This window comes from Bactrocera dorsalis, chromosome 4, assembly GCF_023373825.1.
Source record: "Bactrocera dorsalis isolate Fly_Bdor chromosome 4, ASM2337382v1, whole genome shotgun sequence".
NCBI classification, from domain to species: Eukaryota; Metazoa; Arthropoda; class Insecta; order Diptera; family Tephritidae; genus Bactrocera; species Bactrocera dorsalis.
Window position 1 is genome coordinate 67,630,251 of NC_064306.1, and position 15,550 is coordinate 67,645,800.

The 15,550-nt window shown below is 37.2% G+C and overlaps 1 protein-coding gene and 1 long non-coding RNA gene across 7 annotated transcripts in view; one reads left to right on the forward strand and one right to left on the reverse strand.

Moving 5' to 3' along the window:
* Window positions 1-15,550, reverse strand: part of LOC105233616 (transcriptional regulator ovo) — a 69,870-nt gene that overhangs the window by 1,692 nt on the left and 52,628 nt on the right. Inside the window, exons 1-4 of one of the 6 annotated variants that reach the window (XM_011215739.4) lie at window positions 4,652-4,912; window positions 2,521-3,975; window positions 1,169-2,403; window positions 197-676 (exon numbers count right to left, since the gene is read on the reverse strand). In XM_011215739.4, coding sequence (XP_011214041.2) covers window positions 197-676; window positions 1,169-2,403; window positions 2,521-3,975; window positions 4,652-4,766 — 3,285 coding nt within the window. In that variant the 5' untranslated portion in view covers window positions 4,767-4,912. Of the gene's footprint in view, window positions 1-196; window positions 677-1,168; window positions 3,976-4,651; window positions 4,913-15,550 lie in introns of those variants that run through there. The other 5 variants (XM_011215738.4, XM_019992955.3, XM_049454396.1 and 2 more) reach the window with 5 other exon arrangements.
* Window positions 5,144-6,723, forward strand: LOC105233618 (uncharacterized). The gene is made up of 3 exons (XR_003845479.2): window positions 5,144-5,219; window positions 5,284-5,389; window positions 5,505-6,723. It is a non-coding gene; the product is annotated as an uncharacterized LOC105233618 (long non-coding RNA).

The window sequence follows — 15,550 nt, forward strand, 5'->3', positions numbered from 1 at the left end:
TATTTACAAAAAAAAAATAAAAAATAACCACAAAAAAATTAAAAATTTATTTAATTAAAAAAAAATGATTACAAAAATACACAAATTTAATAACACATCTTCAGAAAAGACTAGAAAAAAATTAAGGAATAAAATCGGAAAACACAACAACAAAATTAAGAAAATAAATAAATTTCTAATATTAACTCGCTTTTACCTTAGCGCGTCGCTCCTTGTAGGCGTACTGATGCTGCACGCTGTGCACCTTGAGGCAGTGCGACTCCAGCGAGCAGCGTTGAGTGAAGCTCTTCTCGCACAAGTTGCACTTGTACGGACGCACGCCGGTGTGCGTGCGCGTGTGACGCTTCAGATCGAAGGTGTCGTTGAAGCCCTTGCCGCAGAAGGTGCACAGATAGCGTTTGATTTCCGAGTGACACTTCATGTGCCGATTCAGCAGTCGTTGCAGCGAGAACGATTTCAGGCAAATGCGACAGACGAATTTGGAACCGTCGCCGGCACAGCCGCCGCCACTTTCCGAACCATCAGTGCTGATATTGCCGCTCTTCTTCAAATCGTCCACGCAATCGATGCTGCGTATGCGATGGTGACCCGAGTGTGTGTTCTCCACGGCGAGTGGATTCTTAATGCCATGACCGCCGTTGACGAATTCCAGCTGCACCTCGGGCGGTAGACCCAACTGTAAATAAGCAGGGGGGAGGGAGAAAATTTAATTTTGTATAAAAGAAAAAGTACAACATTTTGGAGAGTTACAAAACAAGTTCGTTGGGCGCACAATACAGTTAACATTGGCAACGTTATTCATATAAACAACTACAACTAGTAGGATGTCTCGCAATTAGCTATGTACAAGTCTTCAAGAAGAAACTAGACGAAATAAGTAGGTATTTACATGTAGCGGTTATTTACAACAGCCTAGAGCCTACAGCCGCGTGCGGAGCAGAGGATTAGATACAAGCTAGGCTCGCAAAAGATTACGTAAGCACCGTTATGTGCGTGAAACCCGCGCGTATGCAATCCCTTGCTGCCGCACAGGTTATACACTACGTATGTATGGGTTGGTACGTGCATGAAAAAAAACCGTTACAGCATTCAAACAAAACGAAAACAATCAAACGATAGAACAAAGTGTTATGTTGATTCCTGCTTTTGCCTTGACTTTGATGCTTACCCTCTGCTGTAGCACTTTGCTTTCGTGCAGCATGGCGACAGTGGGCGATGGTGGCAGTATGCCAGCGGCTGTAGCTGCCGCTGCGGCAGCCACATTACGCAGTGACGCTGGCGCCACCATCGTTGCGGACGCGCAAGAGGAGCTTGTGCTCAATTTTCTAGTACCCATAGCGCAAGAACTTGCATTGGAACTGCCGGTCGAGTGAGTGGGACTTACGCTTTGTATCAGCGGCTTGGTGTCGAGCATGGCCGTACTGGCGTCTAGCAGACCGGAAGTGGAGGCGCCCGACGAGTTGCTCGCTGCCGACGACATGCCGTGATGCGCCGACAGATGTGCCGCATTCGGTGAGGGCAGCGACAAATTACTGTTATCGCTGCTGTGATGATGGTGATGTTGCATATGGTGAGGCGGCACAATGTGATGCGGTTGCTGGTGATGATGCTGCGCTGGACCGTATGGATGACCGTGTTGCTGGTAAGCATGTTGTTGTGGTTGCTGGGCCAACAACATTGGACCACCGTGTTGCAACATGGAATTGGAATGATGTTGCTGCTGTTGGTGATACGAATGTGTTTGTGCATGATGTTGTTGTTGCTGTTGCTGCATTTGCAGCAAATCACGTGTCGCATGTTGGTAGGATGGTGGTGGTTGTTGTTGTTGATGATTCACATTATGCTGCTCGTTGTTCAGATGTTGCTGGTTGCCGTTCAGATGTTGCTGACGCTCGAATGGATATGATTGCATGTTCCCATTTTGATTGCTGCCAATGTGATTACGCGAAATGTTGTTGGTTATTTGTTGTATAAGGCTCTCGTGGAATGTATCGAGATTGCCTCCATTGTTGGTGTCCACAGGCGTTATGGACACGGAGTCGGGCGTGAGCGATGGCGTCGAAACCAGCTCGAAATCCTGCCGCGGACTGGTGGAATTCTCATCGTCCACACATTCACGTTGCAGAAAAGAGCTGAGATCGACAGCATCCGAAAGTTGTTCCAGCAAATGATCTGTCTGTGAGCTCAGCATAAGTGTGGCGGTGAATTGTAATGGATCTACAGAGCCGTTGGGACCTTGCGAATTGGCCAAATCCGACATGATTGCGTCTTCATAGGCTGCAGCATTGAAATTTCCCGAATTCCCCATAGTTGCCTGGATAATGTTCTGCGCGAAAGCACCGATGTCAATTTTGGCTTCGTCATACTCAATATCCGGCTCATCCTTCAGTATAATGCCATACGCTGATGGGTTGTTACCATAATGTGGATGTCCATGATGGTGATGATGATGTTGAGCAGAGGAAGAAGAGTTATTATTATATTTGTTATTATGCGCATGCGCAGAATAATTTGTGTTACCCTGGCCATTGGCAAATGTGGTGATCTCCAAGCCACCGCTACCACTATCGTTCACACCACTACCCACACCTCCTGCACTGTTTCCATTCGTCGAACTGCAGTCTAAATAGCTATTTGAATGTTGCTGACCGCCGCCGTTTCCACCTGCCGCGGACATTAAATAAGCAGCTGCCGCTGCATTTTGTATTAGGAAATTTGAATTTCCATTAAAATTCGCCGATGATGAAGACGATGAATTCATTGTGTTGCCACTTTTTAAACTCTCGTAGAATGGAGGAAGAGCACCAGATGGTGGTGAATTTGGACCGTAATTACTGCGACCGTCACGACCGCCGCCCATACCACCTCCAGCACCACCGCTGCCGCCTAGCGCACCACCAAAGCCTGTAGGTGAACCTGCACCTCCGCTTGGGCTTTGATTGTTGCCGCTGCCTGAATTATTTCCACCGAAGCCACTAGAGCCTTGGAAACCTTGGCCGGCTCCTGTAGACGATGTACGTCCGTGTCCAGCTGCTGCAGCTAAGATACCGGGTAGACTACGTACCAGACGTGGGTTAAGTCTCGCTTGAGCAAGCACTGCACGTGCTGCTAATATTGCGCTACGTCTACGAGCTTCTCGCAATTTTCGTTCACGTTCTAAACGTTTTGTGTTCAACGAATCAGTTTGCTCTTCGTCACTATCGATTGAAGCCGAACGCCGTTTCGGCACGTGATAGTCAATTGGCTCTTGTTGTTCGGGTCCAAGATGTTCAAGAGAACCAGGTGGCAGTAAAACCTCGTGTTGATTTGGACGATGTGGTGGTGTTGGCGCTGGTTTCGGTGTTCGTTGTATAACACTGCACCGTACTGCTGGTTCTGGTGGCGGAGGTGGACTAGGACGCTTCTCTAATGGTGGCGGAGTGCTACGCAAGCGTAGTGAAAGTGGTTTATCTTCAGGAACCAATGGTTTTTCATCAACAATAAGTTTGGAGCCTTCCGCATCCGAATCAGAATCACTGGAGCTATCTTCGATAGGAGTTGCTGTTAGTCGTCGACTTACCTCCTCAACCGGGTATTCTTTACGTTGTGCTTGTGTTAATACAACACCACTGTAGGGTTTATTGCCACCTAAAATCGAAGAGTAGAATCGTGGTTTATCAGTGTGCACAATTTCTTCAGTTTGATTTGCGGTTTCAATAGACGATTTGGAGTTTGGGATTTTTTCAGTTTTTGGTGCTTGAATGTAAGAATCCGCCTGCGAATCCTCTTTACAGTCTTCCGTTTCTTTACCAAAACTGTCCTGGCCAAGCGGACTGCACGGCGAGGGAGTCTTGTGTGGAGGTGATTGTGGTTGGGGAGATGTGATCGATGTGTGTGGTAGTGGGGATGTAGTAGTTTCGGTGGCTGTTGCTTCAGCTGCCAAAGTTGTAACTGCTGGTGATAAACGTTCGTTCTGTGCAATTGCAGTACCGCCAACTGGAAGGGAAGAAAGAAATTTTTCATTAATAAAATTGCATAATTTATAAAATTTCTTTAATATCTGAGAAGTGTTAACTGTACAAAATTTCCTAGAATTAAAGGAAGCACTATGGCAGCTTCTTTCCTGGAATTAACGGGAAATATGGGATACTTTCTTTACTGCAATTTTGAAAAATTCAATTTTTTTTTGCAGACGTTTGTGACTTTGAAATGACCTTGTTAACTCGATAACGGTTTTGCATCAATTATATGAGAATATTTCCAGATATTTATAAACTTTTTAGTTAACTGCGCACTAAACCAAGTGGAATTTTAAATAACTGTTTATATGTCTAGACTATGCAAATTGTTGCCACATAACTGTTTCCCCTAGACTGATTAATTATGCGGACGACTTGCCAGATTTGCGGGTTTAGAGGATTATTATAAAATTGAGGACTTTGTGAGGATCGTCGCACTATTACATTTTTAGAGTATCGTTTTCTTAAGAATATATAAATTCACATAAAATTGGTAAAAGTTAAGAATTTTATTATTAAAGTTTATATAAAAACAGCACAGTTCAGCTAAATAACGCCGTTAATAACAGCAGTGGAAAAAATCAAATTACTAAATACTGTTCACAGTTAATACAATTTATTGATATTTACATAGTTATATGCACTTGTCTCACATGGTATGGTCTCCCGGTACGTGTCTCTTGAACAAACAAATGTGGTCATAGACCTGCCGCTGAAAACAACGTCGTAATTTGCTAATATAACACAAAATGGAGTATTTGTCATCATTGTCAATTCAATATTTTTAATTTATTAGCACTTGATATAATTTTGAAACAATTGGAGAGCAATAAAACTTGGAAAATTGCTTTGTTAGTACACATTTCGAGTTACGGCCGACTGAAATCACGTTATCACTGGTTTAGTAAACAAACGGATTCGAAAACGGCACCAAGAACTGTTGGTTCAACATGTGCGGCCCACATTTTGAATTGTATTGTACGAGATTACTATAACTGAATATAATGCCGTATGAATGAATTGTAATAGATGGGTTATACAATCAGCTGTGACGGAGAAAGCGCCGGCAATGGGAGCTTTTTCCAGAGTTGCCGTTTCAAATTCACTCAAAAAGTTAGTTTAAAATATTTATAGGTTTATTATGGAAAAGTTGGTAGATGGGCAAAGTGAATAGTGTGTGCTTTTTTTTAATTTCACTGGCAATACGTGCTCTACTTTACCGTAAGTAATAAATATTTGTAAATAATATTAAGAAGTTAATATCAGTATATTTAATTGGTTTTAGGTTTTTGAAGATGAAATGTTCCATAAAATTAATGAGACCCTAATGGATTTTGTTTAAGTGGCAAACATTCGTGAGAACTAATGTGGGTGAATTGAAACCGAGTTCTGTGAGTATCAACAAATACCTTTATAAAAAGCCATACATTTTTAATAACATGTTAATTGATTTATTTGCTTGCGCCCTGGATCTACCTACTCATTGTTAAACGAATATACTTGTAGGGAATGCTGCGCCAAGAGAAGCACTTACAAGCTCACACATATGCATGTACATATGTGACCACGGGAGGTATTGGACCGGCTCACTAAATATAAAACTAAAACTGCATAGAAGCGCATGAAGGAGAACCACAATAAGTTATACAAGTAGAGAAGAACGTGCAAAAAGTAATAGCAAATGCAAAAATAGTTGTAAGAACAACAAATGGTGTAATAGTGGATATAATACCAATAAATAATGCATAAAAGCAAAGGCAAGGTTGCAAACTGGTATTGAAGTAATGTGAAACCGTCGCGCTGTGGGAGGAGCTGGTGTGGTATAACAGCAACAAGACCAAATCGCTGTTGTTGTTATTGTGCTTGTACTTGCACCTAGTTATTTTTTTGCTGCTTGTATATTTGAGATCAAGATCAAGGTTTTTTCCCTCAGCCTCATGCAATACCTTGCGTCTTATGTGCTTGGCTTGTACTGTTTGTGTGTGTTTTTTTTGCACTCGCTTAACGACAACCAGTTGTTCGCGTTAGTACAATGCAATGCAAAGCAACATCGAAAAAAAAAACTTCTAAACAGTGCAAGTAGCTGCAGACAACGGCAAAATTATAGCTGTTCAGAAATACTTACGTCGTTTGGCCCAGCTGGGATGTGAGAAACAATTCCGTTCGAAGGCAAGGATAACTTGCCTACATACATACAAACGTGGATACATGCATAAATTCGATAAGGGGCCCAAACGATCGTTAGCAAAGCAAATGCTGCAACTTTAAGCGACAAATATAAGCAAAGTGCGCAGAGAAAAAGACTGCACGAAAGATGTTTCCTTCACGACAAGTTTACGAAAAAATCAAAGCCAAAGTCAGAGTCAATGGCAGAACGAAAAGTTGAGAGTCGTTTGGCGTCGTGATCACGCAATGCTTTGGCGAAGCTATTTTCGTACAAAACATACTACCTATGCACATACATACATACCTACATATGTATATGTGTATGGGTATGCGAAGCATTCAAGCCAGCCTACCAAAGTTTTTGAAAACCACGTTAAAATGTGTGTATGCGCCAAGAATAAAAAACGAACGCTGTTGGTTGGAAGCGAAAGGGGCAGCAGATGAAACATAAATAAAGTAATGAAAAGAATCACGCGAAACAAAGTTTGCAACTATTACGTCTGCTTGGCTGGGCACGTTTTGCCTGGCCGTTGACTATGACCACAACGGCGCGGCACAATATGTATGACCAGCCAAAGACAGATAATGTATCTAGAGGATAAAAGTTATATATACATACATACATATGTATGTATGTGTTACGTAGCGCAATTACGTGAGTGTGCGCGCATGTGCTTAGTAGTTGAATTTAAAATAGTTGCCTTAAGAATTCCAAAGCCCATGATTACATTGGACTAAGTGCCAACAGAAGAGCAACCAATGGTATGAGCTTGTCAGCACAATATAGCATACATAACGACGTACTTACGTACATGCATAATAACTAACGTACGTAAGTGATATGTATGTGCATATTTAGGTGCTTTGTGTGCAGTAAAACCAGTTTTTCTGATAAATATGTATATTATTTGTTTGTAATTGCAGGCGCATAAGAACCTCACCATTTAAGCCAGCTAAGTTGAGGTGTTGGAACTTGACTGCACTTGAGTTGTTTGAAAATTAATTATATAGTAAATGGCACGCAAAGTGTTATAATTTTGTTATAAAGGAAGATGCGTCTACTGCGCTCGAAAATACTGACGAAAATTTCAAAGATATGCGGTTTTTTGTTGAAAGAAATTTAAAAATTTGCTACTATATAAATTATGGCATATTAAATATGGCCATAAATAAAAGTATTGTTGGCTGCAGCATTTTAATTTGGTTAACTTATTGGTAGTATAATTTTTTTTTGCAAATTAAATTTCTGTCATAACATTTTGAAACAATTCTAATTATATATTCTAGACATATCCATGCTATGGCAGCAATCTAACAGGGGCTGTACGTTGACTGGCTGTTTGTTGGGTGCTGTGACACGTATGTATGTATGTATATAAATATAAAAGTGTGTGTGCAAATGTTCTCATAAGCACAAATGATGTACATATTTAAAAGCATATACAACAATTGCATATGTGAGATTCTTGAATGAATTTATTCAAGCCAAGTCCGCAGTGCTAGCAAATAAATTTTTCAATAATATTGCATTAATGTGTATGTAGTATACTTATATAAATGCCTCTGTAAATATACTGTAAATATATTTATACCCTGAACAGGTTATATTGAGACTGCCACGAAGTTTGTAATGCCCAGAAGGAAACGTTGGAGACTCAATAAAATACATATGATCAGCGTGACAAGCCGAGTCGATTTTGCCTTGTACTTCTGTATATACGCCAACAAGTTCCTCAGTTTTTGACATATCGATCTGATATTATGCACACGCCATCTTCTCTCGCAAGAAGCTGGTAATTTGCTGTAACGGCTGATATCGGACCACTATAGCATATAGCTACCATATAAACTAACCGACCAAAATCAAGTTCTTGTATAGAAAAATATTTTATTAGACAAGATATCTTCCCAAAATTTGGCATATATTACTCTCCGTGGCCATGGCACAATCTCCGAACAAATTTTTCATCTCGGCTCACTATAGCATATAGCTATCATATTAACTAACCAACTAAAATCAAGTTCTTGTGGAAAACTGTTCGATTTGTGAAGGGTATTTCGCTTCCTTGCAAAGTTAACGTTTCTTTCTTTTCTTTACTAATGTATAGAAGCAAAAATGTGCACGTCAGAGCATTGCTCTTTTAGCTTCGTGACGTTAAGTAATTCAAATTGAATTGTAAATGTCAATATATTTACAAACATATATAAATTAATAATAAAATGTGCTGGCATACAATGCAATGTGTATGTATGTATGCATAAATCTTGTAGCTGTTTATCTAGCCTTAAAGCTGCTATTTAATATACATCTCTAAGCAACTAATAAGGCTATAACGATGTAAGCAAGGTAAGTAAACAGATATATAACTTCTTTATTGTAAAATAATTGACAGTGAGTAGAGGTTCTACGCCAGTAAAGAAGAAGAGAAGAGTAGAGGTAAGTAGCATTATATATTATATATTATAGAATATCAAGTAATTAATAAAAAGAAATCAGAAGTGGGATACATTTAACTTAAATATAATGCAAGTGTATATAATAAGTGCTGCTGCCTGTTTTCTTATATGCATAAGCATGTATTTTTAAGTATATTAATTACATTTGACAGTGAACTTCCCATTACGGCTACATGATGAACGCTTCCGCTGCGTTTTCGACTCGTTACTTGCCTGTGTACATAGCATTTAATTCTAATTTTTCCAAGTAATTGCTCGTTAGTTATTATAAACAGGAAGTCCTTTTCGCGCTTGCTGCAAAAATGACAAGACAGCGAAAAGCTTAAGCAGCCAAATGATGTATTTGTTTAGCGTTTGTATGTAGCTGCTTAGACAAACATCAAAGTTAAACTTGTACACATAAGTAAACTGTAAAAAAAAAAAATGACGGCAAACCCGTCTTACGGCTTACGTGACGGCTGTATGACCGCTCATATCATTATCATATGCGCACATTTAACGAGCGAGGAATGCGCAAAGCAGTTGTATACATTTTCTGCTACATTAGATTGATTTCTGCAAATCATAACCACGTTTCTGCAATTATGCCAAATCATTTATCACAATTTAATAATACCACAGCCGGCTGCCAAGAAGTTTGACAACAAGCAAAGTGAAAAAATCGAAATTATTAAAGTTGAATTTCAACAAAACTGACGAATAATGGCGAAACGGTACATTAAATTTTTCATTTTTAAATTATTATTTTTTGTTTGATTTTTAATAATTTTTTTTACCTTTTAAGCGTTATTTTTTAAATTATTTTGAAGAGTAATTGAAGCAACAAAATGTAGTAAAGAAAATAAAAATTCATTTTATTGAAAATCAGCAAAAAAAAAAATATTTGAGTAATTACAACAAAAGCAAAAACATGTGCATTTGAAAATTTAAACTTCCTAGCTTCACCAACTATGGCTTAGTTAATATTATTTTTAAGCAAAAACAGCTCCTGTCTAAAGTCAAAACTAACTGCATTAAATATGAATTAGTTTTAAGGTTCTGCCACATATAATTATGTAAATTTATGCGCTTAACGCGCTTGCACTTATTACATAGACTTAAGTAGTGACTGAAACAAAAACAAAATCAATAAATTTGCTTGGCAAGCTGCGCAGCAACAAAAACGCGATTATTCACGCGTGTAATTACAGCTAAAGTTGGCAATAAATAACCGTTGCGCGCATACACTTGACGCATGTGCGAAACCGTATGAAAAATTGCAAAAACGGTATCACTTGCATGGTGGAAAAACGAGTTTCGACTTAAATACCCGAAACCCATGATAATGGGGTAATTACTACAATCAAGCCTTAAGGTCAGCGTTTTGTTTTTTGTGTACTTAAAGCGCCGTAAATCACAGCTTTAGCATTAACGAATACGAATCTGTAACGGTAGCAGCGACGCCATTGCGCTAGTGTTCCTCATATACTGCACTAACAGCACGTGAAGCGGCACATGGCGTATGAGTAACGCACTGAGCTCGGGTTTGATGTTCATAAATGCGAATAGAAAAAATAATTGCGAACGTAGGAAAATAGATAAAAATGATAAATGAATTTGAAATAAAAAATAAATAAAAAATATACAAAAATAAAATAATTACAAAAAATTAAAATAATTAAATAAGTAATAAAATGGTTTAAAAATAAATACCGAAAAATCAATAATTAAAAAAAATTAAAATTCAAATAATAAAAATTAAAATAAAAAAAACTTAAAGTAATATATACAATAATTGAAAACATAAATCAAAAATAAATAAATAAAAAATAACTAAAAGCAAAAAATTTAATAAAAATAGAAAACAGAAAAAAAATAAATAAAAAAAATTAATTAAAAATAATTAAATAAAAACCTAAATAAAAAATATGTAAATAAGAAAAAAAATTATAGAAATAAAATAAAAAAATGAACTGAAAAAATAAATTAAAAAAATTAGGATAATTATAAAAAAATTATTATTTTTTCAATTTATTTTTTATTAATTTTTTACTTATTTATTTTTTTTTTAATTTTTTATTTTTTTATTTTTTTTTAATTTTTTATTTATTTATTTTTTTTAATTTTTTATTTATTTATTTTTTTATTTTTTATTTTATTTCTGTAATCATAAAACATACAAACACTCAAAAATACATAATTATGCATTTAATTTGATTTTTATTGCAACTCGCACGAGCTTCGAACTGTCTTTAGTGCACTTTTTGTTGTTATTGGCATGTGTACTTATAAAAAAAATTAATAGCAACAGCATAATTGAAAATTTTCCAATCAAAGCTCATGAAATCAAATCAAATGCAACAACAAAAGCCGCTCAATTATTGTGAGAGCAGAAGAAGAAGAAGAAGAAGAAGCACGAACAAAATTGCGTTCGAAATTGAATTTATTGGATTTTTCGTTTGCAATTAAAAGTAATAAATGCCAGTTATTCATATGCCCCAGCACACACACACACACTTACACAAGCGTTTGGGTGTGTTCAATGCAACGGCTTACAGTGTTAAGGTCAAGGTTGCTTGTAATGTGCAATTAAACGCGTTTCGTTTATTTATTTATGCACAGCAAGCGATTACATTACATTACGAATGTTGTTGTTGTTGTGCATTACTTTTATACATTACATTTTTGCTATTGTTCATAAGTGTTTGAGGAAAATTAAAAGCCAACAAAAGATATGGGAAATATACAACAAAGCAAACGACAAGTGTAAATACCGAATTACAAATACAAATACATGCCGACATACATATGTATAAATACATACAAATACATACATATAAACATAAGTACATAAATAATTAAAGCCAGTAAAAATATAGCAGCTTTTTCGCTGAGAGCCAAACAAAATGTGTCTTTTCGTTGCACAGACACACAAATTGTTAGCTGTCAGTGTAGCTGCATATACATACATTTGTATGTATGTATGTAGTCATATGTATTGTAATTGCCTTACAATTGTTTGCCAGTAAGTAATATTTGCTTTGCGGCTTAACCTTCGTTGAGGTTTCGTTTTCACATAACGCTACGGCTCAGCTGTCTGTCTCGCTAGCTGGCGACCACATACACACACACACACGTACAGATATGTGGCTGCTCAAGCGCGCTGCCATTGTCTATCAAGTGTTATACAGAGATAATGGCAAATAAAAATAGCAAGTCGAAACAAAAATAGTGTAAGTGAGGCTTGTAAAGCAAAGCTTTTCAATGCTGTAAAATGAGTGTTTGCAGGCGTCACTGTGTTGTGGGAAAAAATAGTCACGTTACAGTTTCGGAGCGTGGTTTTTATTAACGACCGACAGACAGACACCAATAAATACATACATATGTACATTTTTATTTAATAACTTGCTTGGGAGTTCAAACAGTTTTTAGGTGAACATGTATGTACATATGTTTGTACTTGTAAAGGTTAACCGCTACTCGCTGCTAATAACAAATTAATGAGAAATATTTGTTTTATCTGTGGCTGTTTGCTGGAAAGTGGGTGGGTCTAACATTGGAGTGGGAATTATGTAAATAAATGTTGTTGGAGAGGAAACAAAATATTAGTAAGTCATTTAAATTAAATTAAAAACCAAAAAATATTGTTATGGTTAGTTTTCAAAAAAAAAAAAAAAATTAAAAATAAATTTTCAAAAATTAAAAAATTCAAATTGTATTTTGAAAAAAAAAAAAATTAATTTAATTTAGAAAATTAAATTTAAAAAAAATTTTTAGGAAAAAAAATTCAAATTAAATTTTCAAAAAAAATTTCCCATTTTAACAAAAAAAAAAATTAATTTTCGTGTTAATTTGATTAAAAAAAACCTCAAATTAAATAAAAAAGTTTTTCAAATAAAATTTTCAAATAAAATTTACCAAAAAATGTTTTGTAATTTAAAAAAACTTTAATTTTCAAAAAATTAATATTAAAAAAAAAAAATAAAATTCAATTTTCATTTTAATTTTAAAAAAAAAAAAAAATAAAAATAAGTTTTTCAAACACAATTTTCAAATTAATTTAAAAAAAAATTTTCAAATTAATTTTTCAAAAAATATTGTTAATTTTTTGATTATTATCCAATCTGAAGAAAATTATGTCTGGAAAAAGTGTTTTTCTTCTTCATTCCTTGTGAATCTTAGGAGTCACTGAAACAATCATTTCAAAACGTCTAAAAACTTTCGGATATATTCCAAAGCGAGTAAATTGGCTGTCATATGAATTGAAGTCAAGAGACCTCAACAGACATCAGAAATGCTGCTTTAACGCTACAAAAAAAGTAAATTTTGCATCGGATTCTAATTGGTGCTGAAAAATAGAGATCCTTTACGACAACCCTTAATGCAGAAAATCGTATCTGAAACATTATCAATCAACCAAATCAACGGCAAAGCCAAATATCCATGCCGCCAAGATAAATGAGCTGTATTTGATGAGATCAGAAGAGCGTGCAGTACTATGACATTTTAAACCCGGTTGAAACCATAAATAGGAAACGCTACCGATAGCAACTCGTCAAATTGTAGCGAGCGAATGCTGAAAAACACACAGAATTTACGACGAGCCACGAGATAGTAAGCTTATATTGACCTCATGTTGCAAGACCGGTTAAAACTATTTTGAAAACCGCTGTTGGAATATTTTCCTCAGCGGCCTTTTAGCCTAGACATTGCCTCCTCTGACTACCTTTTATGCCCGTCAATTCAGAACTCCCTGAAGGGAATAAGGCTGACATCAGAACAGGGTAACCAAAAATTGGTTTGATTTCTTTTTGGCCGCTAATCTTGGGGGTCATCCAGTTCTTTCGGGATGGAATACACAAATTGTCAGAAAATATGTAAATGATTACATTTTCTGCAATAGAAGTGAATTTTATTGCATCATTCGCCTAAATGTAGGCTGTATTATCGAAATGCAGTTTAAAACAGTTATTTTCGGTATAAAAAAATGAAAACTTATGAAGAAGTGTTTTTAAGTATTGTCTTATTATACTTTTTTATTGTAAAATCATACTTTCTTTAAAAAAAATATGAAAAAAATAAAAAAAGAAATAAAAATAAAATAAAAAAAATAAATAAAAAAAATAAATAAAAAAAATAATTAAAATAGATTATAAAAAAAATAAAATAAAAAATGGTTCTCATCTTAAAGTTCTCACAAGCTAGCTGTGCACTTCGCAGTCGCCATTGAAGCCCTTTTGCTAGCCAGATTTATACATTTGCTGGCTGTTAAACCAGAAAATCAACACGCCCAACAAACTCGTCTCTCTCATACACACAAGCGTACATACTCATACACATATAAATATGTTTTAATAACAATTTTCAATTATCGTTGCATGGGCGATTTTGAATTTCCTCTAACTGTCAGTTGAGCGCATACCAACCGGTGTACGAATGTACATATGTATTGCATGAAGTTGTAAGAATTCAATTGCGGCATTTGCACCTGTCGGCCACTTGGTGCACAACAGCAGCAGCCGCAATCACAGCAACGGCACCGCTTTCCAGCCACCTAAAGGCGACATAAATCTTGGCAGCATCTAAGCGCTGGACATTTGGCGTCGATGTGCTGGCGCAGCAGCTGTCGCACACACACAAACACACCATTAGCGATTAATAAAAATTGAAAAATATTGAAAGAATTGTTTGTTGTGCGGCAAGAAATGTGTAGCAACAGGCCAGTACATGTGCTCCCCCTTTTTAGTGCTAGGCTTAGGCGGCTAGCACAGCAACAACAAATGTAGTTATGTGTGCGCTGAGCAATGCGGACTGCTTCTATATTTAAGCATACCAGCATATTTAACGTGTTGCAAGCAGCATGTTTATTTGTTTGTGTGGCTGTGTACAGGAATTCCGCGCATAATTTTTCCCTCCAAAAGGGAAACCAGCACGCATACATTTAAATATTCTAGTCCCGCCTTGGCCGCGCGCTCATTTGGCATAAAAAATATGGCGTTAAAACGGTGGCAACAAGCAACGGTGCAACAACAGCCACAGTATTGGCACCAGCTTTTTGCTTAGGTGCAACCGTTCGCTTTGCAGAATTCCTTTGAACGGTCTTTCGCTTTTTCCGAACAGCGCTCGTTGCCTTAACGGCTTGGCTTTCCTATGAAAATCTGTGCGCGGCGCATAGCTGAGGGTATATAAGGGCATGCGATGACGGCTAGAAGCACAGAGAAATGCTGACAGCGCGCCGTGGGGCAGATAAAAGGAAATGGCGAAATAAAGAAATCAAAAGAGCTGCAAAAAATATTGAAAACAGCCGCGCGAGTTGAGTGAGCGCGGGCAAGGAGCGCGCAAAGACACTTTGGTGGCTCAATGATGGAGAGTTGGGTAGTTGTTGTTGGCGCGGGGAGCAGAACATAGCGCTGATTGGAACTGGAAGTGCGCTCGTACATCATGCCGAAGTGGTGAGTGCACTCACACACACACACACGCGTACACATTTTACTGAAGAGTTGCAAAGACAGTTGTGAGGGCCTTGGCATAGCTGTACAACGCGTAAAGCCGCTGCCGACGCGCCAGTCGACAACCAAAGCTTCGGCTAAGTACTCGTTGGCGGCGTTGCGGTTTTATGACCGTGAATTGCTTGCTGCAATTGCGCTCATGTTGTAGTTGCTGCTGCTTAGATTTCTGCATTGCTCACCACGCAAAGCAATGCTGGCTGTCCGTCCGCTCGCATATTTGCTTAGCTGTTTGGTCACTCGGTTAGTTAGGCGATTGCCTGGTCGGTTTTGAAAAGGGAAGTTGCAAATTACCACTGCCACAGAAGGAGTTGTTGTTGTTCGCGTGTGTGCAGCCCACTGTGTGTAATGCATACTGACGGCAGAGATAATGGAGTTGCTTGGCTAGCTGGTTAGTGGCTTGCTGATTGTTAGAATAGTAAGTAATAAGAAGAAGAAGAAGCA